Raw genomic sequence first — 17,017 nt, forward strand, 5'->3', positions numbered from 1 at the left:
CTGAATGGGTGGGTGTGTGGGGCCCAATTTTTGGAAAAAAAGGGAGACTCCGCTTGGAGTAACCCTTGCTTGATGTGTTTTTAAAAGAAGCCAAGATGAACAGAGCTGGGATCAGGAAAGACTTTGCTACCTACCCCGGTGTCATCCTGGGGACGGATAAGAATGACGTATTTTTGAATGTGCTTGATGCAAATCTAGCTGTGAAGTGTACAACTGGGGCACAACTGCTGCCACTGAATGGGTGGGTGTGTGGGGCCCAATTTTTGGAAAAAAGGGAGACTCCGCTTGGAGTAACCCTTGCTTACATTGTTTTTAAAAGAAGCCAAGATGAACAAGTCATGGGTCAGCAAAGACTTTGCTACCTACCCCGGTGTCATCCTGGGGATGGATAAGAATGGCGTATTTTTGAATGTGCTTGATGCAAATGTAGCTGTGAAGTGTACAACTAGGGCACAACTGCTGCCACTGAATGGGTGGGTGTGTGGGGCCCAATTTTTGGAAAAAAAGGGAGACTCCGCTTGGAGTAACCCTTGCTTGATGTGTTTTTAAAAGAAGCCAAGATGAACAGAGCTGGGATCAGGAAAGACTTTGCTACCTACCCCGGTGTCATCCTGGGGACGGATAAGAATGGCGTATTTTTGAATGTGCTTGATGCAAATGTAGCTGTGAAGTGTACAACTGGGGCACAACTGCTGCCACTGAATGGGTGGGTGTGTGGGGCCCAATTTTTGGAAAAAAGGGAGACTCCGCTTGGAGTAACCCTTGCTTACATTGTTTTTAAAAGAAGCCAAGATGAACAAGTCATGGGTCAGCAAAGACTTTGCTACCTACCCCGGTGTCATCCTGGGGATGGATAAGAATGGCGTATTTTTGAATGTGCTTGATGCAAATCTAGCTGTGAAGTGTACAACTGGGGCACAACTGCTGCCACTGAATGGGTGGGTGTGTGGGGCCCAATTTTTGGAAAAAAGGGAGACTCCGCTTGGAGTAACCCTTGCTTACATTGTTTTTAAAAGAAGCCAAGATGAACAAGTCATGGGTGTCATGCCTTCATAGAAATGCATATAATTATTTTATTATGCCAAGTAATAAGATTACATTTAGTAATTGACATTGATACTGTCCACTTGTCCAGTGATATCCAACAGCGCCATCTGTTGACAATGTTGTCTTACTGCAGTTAGTTTAATGTTTCACTGGTTACTGTGCAATGAAAATTGTCCTACCAAGGCTTATGTAGTTACCCATCAGACCTTGCATAGGCTCTGCCCCTTCTTCTTCAGCAGCCATTTCAGTTACATGAACACACACATTCTGCATGCTGAATATCTCTCCAGATCTCTGCTCCTTATGTTTGCCTCTACATAGCACAGTCGGTGAGTTATGATCCCCTGGTTAGGGCTCATCAAAATTATAATGTAGTTGGTCTGTTCTGCAAGTATTATCCTGTCATTAGCTAATATGTATTCGCCATGTAGTGCATTTACCCTGCATGTCCTGTATCAAATGGAATGCTATGTAACTCAGATATGTTGTATGTTGTACTTAGTATTTTCATTTATTTCTTGTAGTTTTACACTGATCTCATTAATAAAAGTTGTAAAGGACCCCCAGCGTCCGAGTCAATGCATTGATGGGAAAGAGTTAAGCTGTCTGTCAACTCGTCTTCCAACGCACAGATTGAGGGTGCCAGAACAGTAAAACGACTGCTATTAACGGGGTTGAAGCATAGACGCCGACTTCTATCAGAGAGCAGTCAAGCCGCATACAGACACCATGTCAGATAGAGGATCTGAAGTTTATGTAACACGCTCCCATGTAAGCTCGTCAGCTTCAAGGAAGTCTGTGAGCAGCGCTGCAATTGCCACCGCCAGGGCGAAGGCGGAAGCCGCCAAAGTGAGAGCTGCCTTTGCTGAACAAGAGTTGAAATTAAAGACAGAAAAAGCACGTCTAGAAGCCGACCTTGCAAAACTTGCTGTAGACACAGAAGCAGCAGCAGCAGAAGCTGAAGTACAGGCTTTAGAAGAAGCAGCACGCAGCGACAGTAAAAGTTTCAGGTTAAGGCTCGGACCCGAACTCAGTCATCGGGATATCTCACAACGCACTTCAGACTACGTGCTAAAGCATACCGCATCAGACGACCGTCTACATTCAGCTCCAAGAGAGAGACTTAATCCTGCCATTCAGCCATCAACCTTCATTCAACAAACATCCCATGTTAAGCATGAAGGTAATTTCGTCCACCTAACACCATCAGTGTCACCTGCACCCAAGTTTGTAGATTCCTATTACACAGCGAACCGTCCCAAAATGGAGGACCCCGATGGTGACTATCATGGCGACAACGTATTTGATGGCAACAATAACTCACTGGGACCTCATCATAGCAACATGTATCAGGACCACCCTCTCAGAAATCAAGAGCTACCAGATTTCCTCAAGTTCTTCGCACGCCGTGAGTTACTCACCAAAGGTCTTTTAAAGTTTAACGACCGTCCTGAAAGTTACAGAGCGTGGAGAGCTTCCTTCAGAAACGCCACGGCCGGCCTGGACATCTCTGCCAATGAAGAGATCGATCTCTTGGTCAAGTGGCTAGGAAACGAATCAGCAGAACATGCAAAACGCATCAGGGATATCAGCATCAACCACCCGAGCAAAGGTTTGTGCCTGTTATGGGAGAGACTTGATGAGTGCTATGGCTCTTCAGAGAGGATAGAAGAATCCCTCTTCAAAAGGTTGGAGGACTTTCCCAAGATCTCTAATAAGAGCTTTCACATGCTAAGAGAATTGAGCGACCTCTTGGTAGAACTCCAAGTCGCCAAGTTTGAAGGAGACCTGCCAGGCCTCGCGTCCCTAGATGCAGCCAGAGGTATTAAACCCATAGTGAATAAGTTGCCTTACAGTCTGCAAGAGAAATGGTTGAACCGGGGTTCAGATTACAAACAACGTCACAACGTGCCGTTTCCTCCATTCCATGTCTTCGTAGATTTTGTGCGCCAGCAAGCCAAGATCAGGAATGATCCCAGCTTTGACCTTTCCACCGCAGATCCCATCAACCCACGAACAGGTAAGCCTGCTCCAGTACGCAACCCTCGAGGCTCACCTATCACTGTACACAAAACTAATGTGTCTGCTACAGATTCATCACGCAAGACCCACAGTACAACAGAACCTGAAGGGTCACTAACAATTGACCCAGACAAAGAGTGCCCCCTACACAAAAGGCCTCACCCACTGCAACAGTGCAGGAGTTTTAGAGGAAAATCTCTTAAAGACCGTAGAATCTTCCTCAGAGAAAACAACATATGTTACAGATGTTGTGCATCCACATCTCACTTAGCTAGAGACTGCAATGCCAGTATCACTTGTTCGGAGTGTAACAGTCAAGAGCACAGCACAGCTCTACACCCAGAACCAGCCCCACAGAATTCCACGCACATCGACCGACTTACAGAGCACGGCGGGGAGGAGACAGACAGTACACCTCCTGAAGTGTCACCCCAGTGCACTCAAGTTTGTGGAGAAGGTCTCACTAACAAATCCTGCTCAAAGATCTGTCTGGTTACAGTTTACCCTATGGGCTACAGAGAAAAAGCGGTTAAACTCTATGCTATACTCGACGACCAGAGTAATAGATCACTCGCCAGCTCAGCTTTCTTTGACATCTTTGGAATCAAGGGACTTAGCTGCTCCTACTCACTGAAAACATGTACAGGAGTGAGTGAAGAATCTGGCAGGAGGGCAACAGGTTATCAAATCGAATCCCTAGATGGGAAGACATCCTTACCCCTTCCTACATTAATCGAGTGCAATGCCATCCCGAACAATAGAGAAGAGATACCCACTCCAGAAGCGGCACTACACCATCCCCATTTGAGAAACATAGCGCATCTCATTCCTGCACTTAATTCCCAAGCCAAGTTGGTCCTTTTGCTGGGGAGAGACATCATCAGAGTTCACAAGGTGAGGAAACAGATAAACGGTCCTCATAACTCGCCCTACGCTCAGAAGCTAGATCTAGGATGGGTAGTTATAGGGGACGTCTGCCTCGGAAAAGTTCCCAAGCCGAACAACATCCAATCTCTCTACACGAACACATTGGAGAGTGGCCGTCCATCCTTTTTCCTACCCTGCCCCAACAAATTCCCAGTGAAGGAAAATCTCACCAATTCAGCACACTTAGATGGTGGGAAAGACAGATACGCCATGGATGAATTGTGCGACGGAGACAAAGATCATCTAGGGTGCGCTGTCTTTCAAAAGACCAAAGAAGATTATAAACGAGCCCATTCCATTGAAGATGAGACCTTCCTGGAGATAATGGATCAAGGATTTCACAAGGATGAAAACGACAGCTGGGTGGCTCCACTACCATTCAAGCCACAAAGACCCTGTCTTCCTAACAACAAAGAGATGGCACTAAAGCGCCTTACCTACTTAAAGCCAAGTTTCTCAAAGAAGCCAGAAATGGAGGTACATTTCTTTGCTTTCATGGACAAAATATTCAAAATACCAACCGACCAAAATCCTGCAGACCATGCGACCAGAGCGGTATCGGCACCACGCCTCAAAGACACTAACTGGCTAGTCGGACCTGCATTTCTGTATCAACCAGTACCCACTGCTCACGAGACACATACACATGAACTCTTCGAACCCGAATCAGATGTAGAGCTACAGCCTCAAGTTTCCACACTTAGCACAACGATCACCAACAGGCACCTTGATTCCAGCCGCTTCCTCAGATTCTCTACCTGGAGATCGGCCTACAGAGCCTTGACTTGCCTGATACATGTCATTAGATCCTTTAAAAACAGACAATCGAGACCAGCTCCATGCAAAGGCTGGCATCGTTGTCATAAAGCTTACACAGTGGAAGAGCTCACGCAAGCCAAACACGCAATCATCTGTTGTGTACAGCATGAAGCTTATACCCAGACTCTAGAGTCCCTCCGGAACCACAGAAGTGTCCCAAAAGATAGTCCCCTTAAAAAACTGGACCCGTTTGTGGATACTCAAGGACTGCTGAGAGTCGGGGGACGAATTTCAAATGCAAAGCTTGAAAATGACGAGTGTACTCCAATCATTGTTCCTCACGGCCATGTTGCTTTCCTGCTGTTTGAGCATTATCACGCACAGGTTAGACATCAAGGGCGCTTGATAACTGAAGGAGCCCTACGGGAAGCGGGTTTCTGGATAACAGGAGTTAAGCGACTTGTGAGTAGAGTCATCTTCAAATGTATCATCTGCAGGAAACTCCGTGGTTCTTGTCAATCCCAAAAAATGGCAGACCTACCAGCAGACCGTTTGAGTACCGAACCTCCTTTTACTAACGTGGGCCTCGATGTGTTTGGTCCCTGGTCAGTTGTCACACGTCAGACTAGGGGAGGACATGCAAACAGCAAGCGCTGGGCCGTCTTGTTCACATGTTTGAGTATTAGAGCCGTACACATAGAAGTCATTGAGACAATGGACACATCCAGCTTCATAAATGCCTTCAGACGATTCATTTCTCTCAGAGGACATGTAAAGCATATACGCTCTGACAGAGGATCTAACTTTGTAGGAGCATGTGGTGAACTAAAGATTCCCTCAAATCTGGACATTAACCAAGTAGAAAGACGTCTTTCAGAACTAGGTTGTACGTGGACCTTTAACCCACCGCACTCATCTCATATGGGAGGTGTGTAGGAGCGCATGATCGGCATCGCTCGCAGAATCCTCGATTCCATCTTTCCGCAACTTGGTCCTTCGAAGCTCACTCATGAGACTCTAACAACCTTCATGGCCGAGGTAGTAGCTATAATGAACGCCAGACCACTGGTTCCCATATCCAATGACCCTGATGACCTATCTCTGCTCACCCCTTCAAGTCTCCTCACCCAGAAGTTTAATGTGAGTATGCCAACTTCTGGAGAGTTTACTACAAAAGACTTGTACAAATCTCAATGGAAAAGAGTTCAAATGTTAGCAGACCTTTTCTGGACTAAGTGGAGAAAACAATATCTCTCTACATTACAGACAAGAGACAAATGGCAAGATAGTAGACCCAACATGAAACCTGGGAATGTCGTCCTAGTGAAGAACACTCAGTCTAAAAGGAACGAGTGGCCTCTAGGATTGGTAACCAAGGTCTTCCTAAGTCAAGACGGACAGGTCAGGAAAGTGGAAATCAAGATTCCCAAGCAAAGTGGAAAGCTGTTTCTTAGACCTGTATCTGAACTTATTCTATTGCTCTAGTTTAAGTTTGTGGCATTCCCCCGGATGCCAGACGGGGAGTGTCATGCCTTCATAGAAATGCATATAATTATTTTATTATGCCAAGTAATAAGATTACATTTAGTAATTGACATTGATACTGTCCACTTGTCCAGTGATATCCAACAGCGCCATCTGTTGACAATGTTGTCTTACTGCAGTTAGTTTAATGTTTCACTGGTTACTGTGCAATGAAAATTGTCCTACCAAGGCTTATGTAGTTACCCATCAGACCTTGCATAGGCTCTGCCCCTTCTTCTTCAGCAGCCATTTCAGTTACATGAACACACACATTCTGCATGCTGAATATCTCTCCAGATCTCTGCTCCTTATGTTTGCCTCTACATAGCACAGTCGGTGAGTTATGATCCCCTGGTTAGGGCTCATCAAAATTATAATGTAGTTGGTCTGTTCTGCAAGTATTATCCTGTCATTAGCTAATATGTATTCGCCATGTAGTGCATTTACCCTGCATGTCCTGTATCAAATGGAATGCTATGTAACTCAGATATGTTGTATGTTGTACTTAGTATTTTCATTTATTTCTTGTAGTTTTACACTGATCTCATTAATAAAAGTTGTAAAGGACCCCCAGCGTCCGAGTCAATGCATTGATGGGAAAGAGTTAAGCTGTCTGTCAACTCGTCTTCCAACGCACAGATTGAGGGTGCCAGAACAATGGGTCAGCAAAGACTTTGCTACCTACCCCGGTGTCATCCTGGGGATGGATAAGAATGGCGTATTTTTGAATGTGCTTGATGCAAATGTAGCTGTGAAGTGTACAACTAGGGCACAACTGCTGCCACTGAAGGGGTGGGTGTGTGTGGGGCCCAATTTTTGGAAAAAAGGGAGACTCCGCTTGGAGTAACCCTTGCTTGATGTGTTTTTAAAAGAAGCCAAGATGAACAGAGCTGGGATCAGGAAAGACTTAGCTACCTACCCTGGTGTCATCCTGGGGACGGTTAATTATGGCGTATTTTTCAATGTGCTTGATGCAAATCTAGCTGTGAAGTGTGCAACTGGGGCACAAGTGCTACCACTGAAGGGGTGGGTGTGTGTGTGGCCCAATTTTTGGAAAAAAGGGAGACTCCGCTTGGAGTCACCTTGCGGTGTTTTACATGATTTTAGAAGGGCGTGCCATGCCTATATCTGTGTGTCCTCCTCTTTTTCCTTGTCCAGCTGTTTTGTTTTCGCATGAGTATATGTCCTTGTCACTTTCCAATGTGTTTGAGTTGTTTGTCACCTTTAGGACACCTTTGAGGGTGTTTTCTAGGTGTTTTTCTGTGTTTGTGATTGCCTGCCATTGTTTCCTATGCAGTTCGAGTTCGGTTCGTCGAACGTTCGACGAACCGAACTCGAACGGGAGGTCCGTTCGGCGAACCAACCTCGAGCCGAACCGCGACCGGTTCGCTCATCTCTAGTGATGAGCGAGCATGTGTAGCACCCCTGAACCCATCAGGGCACTACAAGGTACTGCATCCTGTCAAAGATGCAGGGCCTACCCCCAGGGACCTGGAAGACCTGTGCCGGTAACAGCAAAACACACTAAAATCCCAGTTTTTCCCCATCCCCTTTGACTGGTGACAGACTAGAATGGAACCCAATGGATGGCCACCCAGAGGTGGAGCAGATCCAGTCCACTAGACAAGAACCAGGTGGGAGGGGACAGACAGTTAGTAAGTGGAAGTGAGAGGAGGCGGACGTAACTGCATTGACACGGTGACCTGAGGGCCCAGGCGTGTGGTTGCCGGTGAAGTACGGCGAAGTACTCCTGGAACCATAGCACCGACGGGGTACAGAGCCCTAGGTCAGGAAAACGCTCCAAGCAGACCTGATAAAATCTGCACAGTGACCATCCAGGACCTCACTGACCTTAGAAGTCTGGGGGCACCAGCAGTAACGGGAGAAACAGGGACCAGAACAGAACACCGACCCTACAAGGTTCACACTGCCCGCCGTACGGACCAGAGACTTAGAGAAAAACAGGAGGGGACCCCCAGACGCTCCAAGCCACGGGGACCCACTAACTTGAGAAAGGTGCAGGGGAAAGAAGCCACCAGGTCACCAACCTGGCACTGGGACTAAGGGAACCTAAGGTGAATACCAGCCTTCCTCCGGGTACCAGTTACCAACCACTGTGAGTAAAGAGAACCAGTTACACAGCAACCCCTCGTGTGGCCTACCTTCTTTCCGCACCTAACTCTATCACCTACCCCCTGGGGCCTCAGCCCTACTTGTGGAGGGCCCAAAATCCAGGCTGCCGTGAACATCAGCCCCAGCGGAGAGACTGTGCAGCAGCGGTTCTATCATCATAACTGCAACCCGCAAGTGGCATCATGACATAAACTTTATTAACTATTCCCTTGTATATAAACCCTTTTAAAGCGACCCCCAAGGTCACGGAACCGTGCAACGGCCACCCAGTGACACATCCCAGTAGTACACCGGCCGGGACCGAGTACCCCATAGCCGTGGGGTGGCACACATGCTTGCCACTGCTCGTTACTCGATCGAGTATCGGGATGCTCGGATGCTCTTGGAGCTTGGCCGAGTATCACATGTGCTCAGATGTTTCGTCCATGAAACAGATCACAAAGCACAGGCTTGCTTCACTAAATGATGTGTTCAGGCACCACAGTGAGAGCCATTCTCAGTCTCTGAATGGCTTTTACTGGAGTTAAACCAATGTTTTCGAATTTAGTGTGTCAAAAGAAAAAAAAACTACAGTGCGATATCCCCTTAGATGTCCTCACACAGTAAAATGACCACTTTCTCTGTCCGAACGCATTATGATGGTCGCCACAGTAGAACAAGCAATTATGCTATTAAGGAAGAAGTTAAGAGATAACTCTCCAATCAATAGGTACCAACAGCAAAGAGACATAAGATATATGGATTAAAAACTTTTATTAAGTAGGTTAAAAGAAATGGATGCCAAACCTAGCAGCAAGTGGCAAATAAACAAATACAAATTATGCAAACAGGTACCAATAACACATTAAATGCCCAATATTTCCCAGTATAATAAAATAGTTCCATCTCATGCCTTTAGTGGAATATCATCATGATTTGTAATGACCCATGCAAAGACTCCGGTCCTTACAAGGGCAGTACCCAAGTGTGGTCATATCAAACCTTGACCTAGGGTTTCACTATATTGCTTTATCTGAGGAATCATGGGTTTTAAACTGTTTTTGTTTTATTGGTTTATGCAAGGAGCAAAAGATTGTAAAGTTTTGCCACTAAAATTAGTTTGAAATGGGGGTGGAATAATTTTAATTGCAACTGTAGTATTAAAAAGTATGGGCACCAGTGTATCTATTCTTTTACCTTCATCTGATCAACATACTCTAAAAAAACAGTCTAGGTCACTCTAAAAAAATATTTTCTTTCACCAAAAATTTCAGATAAAGTTTTCCTTACTTATAAATTATATGACATTTACTCTACTAAAGTATTTCATAAAGCATGGGAAAAAATGGTCATTCTTGACTTTTTGGCTCATGCCAAAACTACAGTAAGGTCTGACAAAGAGAAAAAAGGGCAATGATATTAGTGAATTAAAGGAGATGCCAGATATTTATCCTCCTGATTAATCATCAATATCATATCAGTCCTTGTACACAACTGGGTACTGCACCAATCATCTGTGGCAACTGGAAGTCAATACTGTAAAAAAACACAAGGGGCTCATTGGGTGAGGTGGAGCTCCTAAGCCTGAGGTCCGGATGGGCATATGGGCATTGGTGGAGCAGGCAGGAAATGCACATTGAAATAGGCAGCAGAGAAACCGCTAACAAATAGGTGAGGTCCTGGAGACCGCAGGCAAGTTAATGATACTTGAAACTACAGGCAGTTAGGTAACTATACAGGAAATCACAGGCAGTTAGGAGACTGTGGAACTGGAAGCCGCTGACAGCCAGGAAGACATCTTGGAGACTGCAGACAGGTTGATGATACTGTAAACTGCAAGCAGTTAGGCAGCAATACTGAAACCACAGACAAGTAGCAGACAAAACTTTGGATTTCCAAGAAAGGCTAATACTATGGAAGCCGCACACAGCCAGGAAGATGTACTGGAACCGCAGGAAGGTTGTGGTACTGGAAACTGAAGGCAAGAAGGTAGGGATACTATAATCCATAGACAGGTAGGTAGTGATACTGGAAACTGCAAGCAGGTTGCACAGTGACTGAAGACCACAGGCAAGTAACTCAGGGACTGGAAACCAAAGGCAGCCAGGAAACATTCTGGAGCCTGTAGACAAGAACTGCACGCAAAGTAAAATTTAGTAGAAAGTCCTAATACCAAAACCCAGGTTTGAGGCTTGGGAAGCCTTATAAAAGCCTAGGAAGTTCAATACATGGGAGCATACCCGACATAGAGCAATAGAAAGCCCCATGTATTGGGGTGCAGGGAGCAGAGCGCAAACCAGGGACAGGTGTGTACAAATATATTCAATGAAGCTGAAAGAGAATAGCCGCTGATCTATCAGTGGTTTCTACATATTGAAAAGAGCTGTTTCCTCAAATCTGGCTGCCTCCCCAAGTTTACAGTGGCTAATCTTTGGGGGTGCTAGGAGCTGGACACACACCGATTTTATTTTGATGACCCATCCTAAAAATAGCTCATCAATACCTGATGATCGCACACCACTATTTATAGTTTTAGTAGTTTCATTTTTCTACTTTTACTTGCAGGTAAAAATAATTAAGTCTGAAAAGCCCAGAATACCATTTTTTCGTTTTTAAGGAAAGTATTCACTGAGGAACATGAAAACGTTTGTCCATTAGTCTAGTAGATTTTAGTACAAGGGGATATAAATTTAAGAAGTGACAAATGTAACAGGAGCTGAAGTTAGAAAAATCCAGAGCGCCATAAAGGAAATAAGATGTCATTAATTTTACAAATGATTACAAGTCAAATGTCATAACTCAAGATGAATAAAAAAGGAGGAAATTAAATACTCTTAATGAATAACATAATTAATGTCATCCTTGATATCACATCAGTCAATGGAAGGAATTTGCAGGACGGTCAAATTCAATTACTCTTATTTTTAATTTTTTTTTTGCAATCAAAGTGTGAAAAACAAATCAGAACATTGAGACTTGGAAGATTGCAGCTGCATTGAGGGCTGGCACCAGCACACCCCATGGCATCTGAGGCTGAGGAGCGCATTGTGCCCTGGTATCATATTGAAATGTACGCCACAATTGTTTGGTGTCAGTGTGTATGTAAAGGGTGCTTTACACGCTGCGACATCGCTAGCGATTGCTGGCGATGTCGACCGCAATAGCACCCGTCTCCGTCGTTCGTGCGACAATTGGTGCTCGCTGCCGTAGTGAACATTATCACTAAGGCAGCGTCACACGCACATACTTGTCAGCGACGTCGCTGTGACCACCAAACAATCCCTCTCTCAAGGGGGGGGGTGTTCGGCGTCATAGCGACGCCACTGCGGCGTCACTAAGCGGCCAGCCAATAGAAGCAGAGGGGCGGAGATGAACGGGACGTAACATCCCACCCACCTCCTTCCTTCCGCATTGCCAGTGGACACAGGTAAGGAGATGTTTGTCGTTTCTGCGGTGTCACACATAGCGATGTGTGCTGCCACAGGAACGACGAACAACATCGTACCTGTGGATACAGCGATATTAAGGAAAGGAGTGACGTGTCAACGATCACCGTTTTTGCGATCGTTGATCGTCGCTCCTTGGTGTCACACGCTGCAATGTCGCTACCGGTGCCGGATGTGCGTCACTAATAATGTGACCCCGACGATATATCTATATATATGTAGCGATGTCGCAGCGTGTAAAGCATCCTTAAGTGTTCAGACTAATAAAAAATAACATTTATTCCATGCAGTGAACGGCGAATGAAAAAAGCACAATAGCTGTTTTTTATTACATCTCTTTAAAAACAAAAATAAAAAAAATGAATAAAAAAAAAATATATATACATATATATATATATATATATATATATATATATAAATCAGAGTGTTTTATGAACTGCAAAATAAGTAAAACTACTGCTCATACCATAAAAACTTGCTTTGATATTACTGAAATTTTCTTTAGATGTGAGCATACAAATCAAAATTGAAGAAGGCACATTTGAGACTTTGATTCTTGTAATACAGGAAGGGGTTCTTGCACCACTTGAAGGTATGTGGCCTGAATGCAGAACATCCAGTTGTGAACATATCTCCGGTGCAGCCGGTGCAGTAGCATAGGGGCCGGAGGTTCAGGGGGCCCTTGCTGGCCACTTCGTAATGAGAGCAATCTGACCTGTTGTTTAGAGCTCCAGGCTTCAGGAATCCCTTGGTCACATGAAGCATGCCGGGCAGGGAGCGATCCCACAGCTCCACACAGTGCAGGCAGAAGAACTCAGAAAGTGTCAGGCAGGGAGCAGAGGACAGACTCCTGTGTGACACACGCATGTGCACCTTCATGACGTCAGTACAATGCGCATACCTGTGTCATTTTAAAAGTGCCTGGCAGGAGAAGCAGCGGCGGTACGGGGACCCGTACAGGAGAAGAAGCGGTGTGGCGGGGGCCCATACAGGACAAGAAGCAGTGCGGCAGGGGTCTGTACAGGAGAAGAAGCGGAGTGGAGGGGGACCGTATGGAGAGGTGCGACTTTTATTTTAATAGATTGAGGAGGAGACAATAAGAAGGGGGATGTGTGATGCCTGCCTGGAGCCACAGACTCAGGATCGATGAAACAGGTGAATAGAGTCAACTGCCCACAAAGCAGGACCCTGGACCCCACAACCCTTTAACCCCTATACAGGAATTTGGAATTACGACAGGGCCCAGGTGATAACTGCCCGCGGAAGATTGCAGTCCTGAGAAGAGCAGAAACCAGGCAGGGTCAAATCCAGAAGGTAGAACAGGGACAAAAATAGTCAGGCGGAAGAGTGGTCAGATATCAAGCTAAGGGTCAAAAACGGGAATACAAACAAACTGCAAGGCACCAGAGACTAGCAGGGATTTACAGGACTATACCTGACACCTGCCAGCAGAAGGGAGAAAGCATAAGAGGGGTGTGGGTGCCTTCCCATTGGCCCCAGCTGAAAGGTAGCTACTCAGCTGGAAGGCACACACCACCACAGTCAACCAGTGGTATTTAAGGTCCTAGTGAAACCAGGCCTAATAGATGAGCGGAGCCTGCACTCAGCAGTGCCACTGACTGCTCCCCGTCCCTAGTGCCCCCCACAGTGGTGACGCGGCGTCATCTAGTGATTGAAGCAGAAGTCAACTCCGGTGGAGATGTGACACCGTGGCCTATCAGGTCGTCACAGGACATTATGTAATCTGCCCTTATGCATGGTGTCCATCTCCTCCTTAGGTACGGGTCCCTGGCCTTTGGTGTTGCTGAGAACGAGTCAATCAAAAATCCTAGAAACACTCTGCACTACACCCACCAGACACACCAATGGGTAGCCTGAAGGGAATAGGGCTGTCCACTTGGGGATTTGGTTGGGAGGGTCAGGAGTGTCAGGGGTAGTGAGTCAAGTAGTGACTTTCGAGAGGAGAGGTCACAAGTCGTTGGAGGAGGTTAGGAGCTGGGCTCCTCAGTTACTAGGTGGCAGACGTTGGTCTGGGCCTGGTAGTTGCTGGAACCCCGGTCGCAGAGGATCATGTCAAGGGGCACGGAACTGCCGAGCAGGGCAACCGGCGGCCTTGAGCCATCTCCGGGCAGGGGCCAGGGCACAGCGGGGTCCTGGTAATTTACTCGACGTGGGCGAAGACTTCATGATTCGTCCTCCACCTGCTCCAAAATTGGGGTACTAGCGCAATGAGGGGGATAGCACTTTCCCAATACACCGTCCAGAAAATCCCAAGCGTGAACCCTGAGAGCAAGCTCACTCCGTTAGCCATACGGGTGAGCAGGACCCGACTAGTTTCACACTACAGGGGCCAACCAGTAAAGAAAGTGCCAGGGAAAAGGTCACAGGCTAACAAGCAACACTATCGGGCATGGATCCCAGCGTGCTCCCTCCTTGCTACAGAGGTGCTAAGAATTCTGGTTTACAAGTTGTCGGTGTCAGCGTTATTGGACTGAGTGAGTACACAGTGACCCCTTTCCTTCCCAACGGCGCTCCCCTCTCTCCACCACCAAGCCCCGGGGCATTCTCCCCTACCCACGGAGGGGTTAAACACCTGAATGCCATACCATCACCACCGGGCTCTCTTCACTGCAGCGGTGGTACTACTCTTTACCACGTACCGTGGGTGGCATCACGAACTCTAATAACAAAACCCCTAGTACATAACCCCCTTTTATTTTGGGTGTCCGCGCAGCCCCTCACGGGTCCGGAGATCCCTTGTGCCTCTCCGGATCCGGATCCAGGCGCTGGGACGGTACAGAGCAGAGACGTGACAGGATGATTGGGATCAGAGGGTAGAAGGTGGGTTTCAGAGAATTATTATGAACGCGGGAGAGAGGGGAGGTTGGGGGGGGAGGACATTATATGTGAATTTCAAGGCAACCTGACAGGTCCCCCTTTTTCATCTAGCATCATTCATAACTGTATATCAAAATGCCCTGCCTAACCAGCTCTGTGTAATACTTTTCACTAAAATGAATGTTTAAAAAAAGGATTCATAAATCTTACTGTTTCTATGCTAATTAGATCACTGACTAGTTGATGAGGCAATGTTTCCCCAGACTAGTCTGTCCTTTTTCCATGTGATCACACCCTGTGGGTATAATAACATGATTTCCAAAAGCAGTATCACCGACAGTCCCTGTAAATTTTGCGTATACGTGCAGCTGTGTTCACTCACATTGAGCCTCTTCTGAACCAGAAGGTACACATCCCGGCTTCAGCTAGGTGCACTGAGCATGATTGGCAGTGCAATGTTCTTCCGGTCCTGCCCAGTGCGCCTCTCTGAAGCCGAAATGTGTACACCTGACTTCAGATGAGATTTAATATGAGTGAACACAGCCACATGCATGAGCAAAATTTCCATTGGCTGGCTATGACGCTGGCTTGTGAAAATCATGTTATTATGCCCACAGAAGTGTGATAGCATGGAAAGAGGACCGACTATTGACTAGTCAAGGTCCTAAATAGCATAGACACAGTGCACTTTATAAATCCTTTTTTTTTAAAAACATTGGTTTTAGTGAATAACATTACACAGGACTGATTAGGTAGGGCATTGTGACATACAGATTTGAATGCTGCTGGAGGGCATAGAGGACCTGACCTGACAGGTTCCCTTTAAAATTAATTGGATGGTGAGGGAGAATGTTAAGTTCCTCATAGATTCCTCTCCACAATTCATTATATGGCCTCAAAGCCTACTCCGAACCCCACAATTCATTACGTAGCCCTGATAGAATCCTGAGATTTTATTTCATTGCACTTGATTTGTCCCTGTAATGCAGACAGAAACCTACTGCAGAGGTTACATTAGGATAATGATTCCTAAATTAGAAAACTGCTCCAGGTGTCAGTGACGACTGAGCGTCAATGTGGAATAGCTGGTCACTTGTGTGGAGATTAACTATTCCTAATTACTAATTATGCCAGAGATATCATTCCTTTGTTTGAGTCAAGTTACATGGGTCATTGTTTTATGAGGGACTGTTTTGTGTCTTTTTCTATGGTATCTTGTGACATGCCTGCTGATAGAAGATTGCATCAGCTCCCTCCAGTTTACTAGTCTGCATCTTCTGGAGGACAATTGAACTAGCGAACAATAAGGCAACAGCCATGATTATCTTCCACCAAGCCTGTGGGACACAGGTCCTGAAATAGGTGGTGAGAGATATAAAAAGGGGCCTGCTCGTAACTTATGATTAAGGACTTGTTGGTTTTATTATTAGTCCGAAACGCGTAAAGCCCTCATGAACTGTACCTTTACCACCTAAGCAATTTTTCGGCCTTCACTATGTTTTTAATAATGTTTAAATAAAGACTCGAATGTTTTAACATAAGGAGGACTTGTGCTGGATCGCTCCCTCTTGCCTGCTCGTAACCCTGGTGATTCTACAGGACTTCAACCTAGGGACCATGATTAGAGTTTGTGGATTGCATAACTGCTCCACTACCCAATACTGAGTCCACAAATTTGTTTTGAGAACCCAGGTGAGGACTATCCAGAAACTCGGCCACATACCTCATTGTGCAAAGTAGGATGCTACTAGCTGGAGTAGTAGCTCTGGATGCTCCGAAGTAGCGAAGGTTCTAATACCTGGAGAGTCAGCGGAAGGGTGAGACTCTATAACTTGCACTTGTGTCTCGTGCTCCTGCTGGGAATCTACTGTTGTGTATTGGGAACTCAATAAAGTCCAATAAAGCTGACGAGAGCTCTCCCTGACCCTCATGTCTCCACAGTGTACAGACTTCTCTCTTCCCAAAGACATTGAAAATTTTACAAACTTATTTGTACAAAACATACTCAGTTATCATATAGCGAGACAGAAAGAAAAAGGTTCATTCAGTTTGTGATGCCCCTGGACTAGTCAGGTCGTCACAGGGTACTGCACGCTCTTTATCCTTAGTTCAGGACTCAACCCCCCATGGTTCTGGGTTCCCAACCTATAGTACTGCCTCCATCAGCATCCAAAATCTGAACCACACCTCACACCACACCCTGCCAGACACACCAATGGGCTGCTGAGCTGGAATAGGGCCGTCCACCTAGGGGTCAGGCAGATTGGTGGGAGGGGGAAAGTGGAGAGCAGAGCTGACAGGCAGTAAAGTAGTAGCTCCCAAAGAGTGAGGAGCTGGGAGTT

General features: G+C 46.1%; 1 protein-coding gene across 1 annotated transcript; it reads left to right on the plus strand.

Moving 5' to 3' along the window:
- The first annotated feature begins 1,243 nt into the window (after positions 1-1,243).
- On the plus strand, positions 1,244-6,697 carry LOC142291344 (uncharacterized). Its single transcript, XM_075335809.1, has 2 exons — positions 1,244-1,376; positions 1,572-6,697. Exon 2 carries the CDS (start codon positions 1,777-1,779, stop codon positions 5,689-5,691), a length of 3,915 nt encoding a protein of 1,304 aa, XP_075191924.1. The 5' UTR covers positions 1,244-1,376; positions 1,572-1,776; the 3' UTR covers positions 5,692-6,697.
- Positions 6,698-17,017: the final 10,320 nt, after the last annotated feature.

The sequence above is a fragment of the Anomaloglossus baeobatrachus genome, chromosome 2, assembly GCF_048569485.1.
Source record: "Anomaloglossus baeobatrachus isolate aAnoBae1 chromosome 2, aAnoBae1.hap1, whole genome shotgun sequence".
NCBI classification, from domain to species: domain Eukaryota; kingdom Metazoa; phylum Chordata; class Amphibia; order Anura; family Aromobatidae; genus Anomaloglossus; species Anomaloglossus baeobatrachus.

Coding starts and splice junctions, on each gene's coding strand:
- LOC142291344 (XM_075335809.1), top strand. CDS start 1,777: ATGTCAGATAGAGGATCTGAAGTTTATGTAACACGCTCCCATGTAAGC.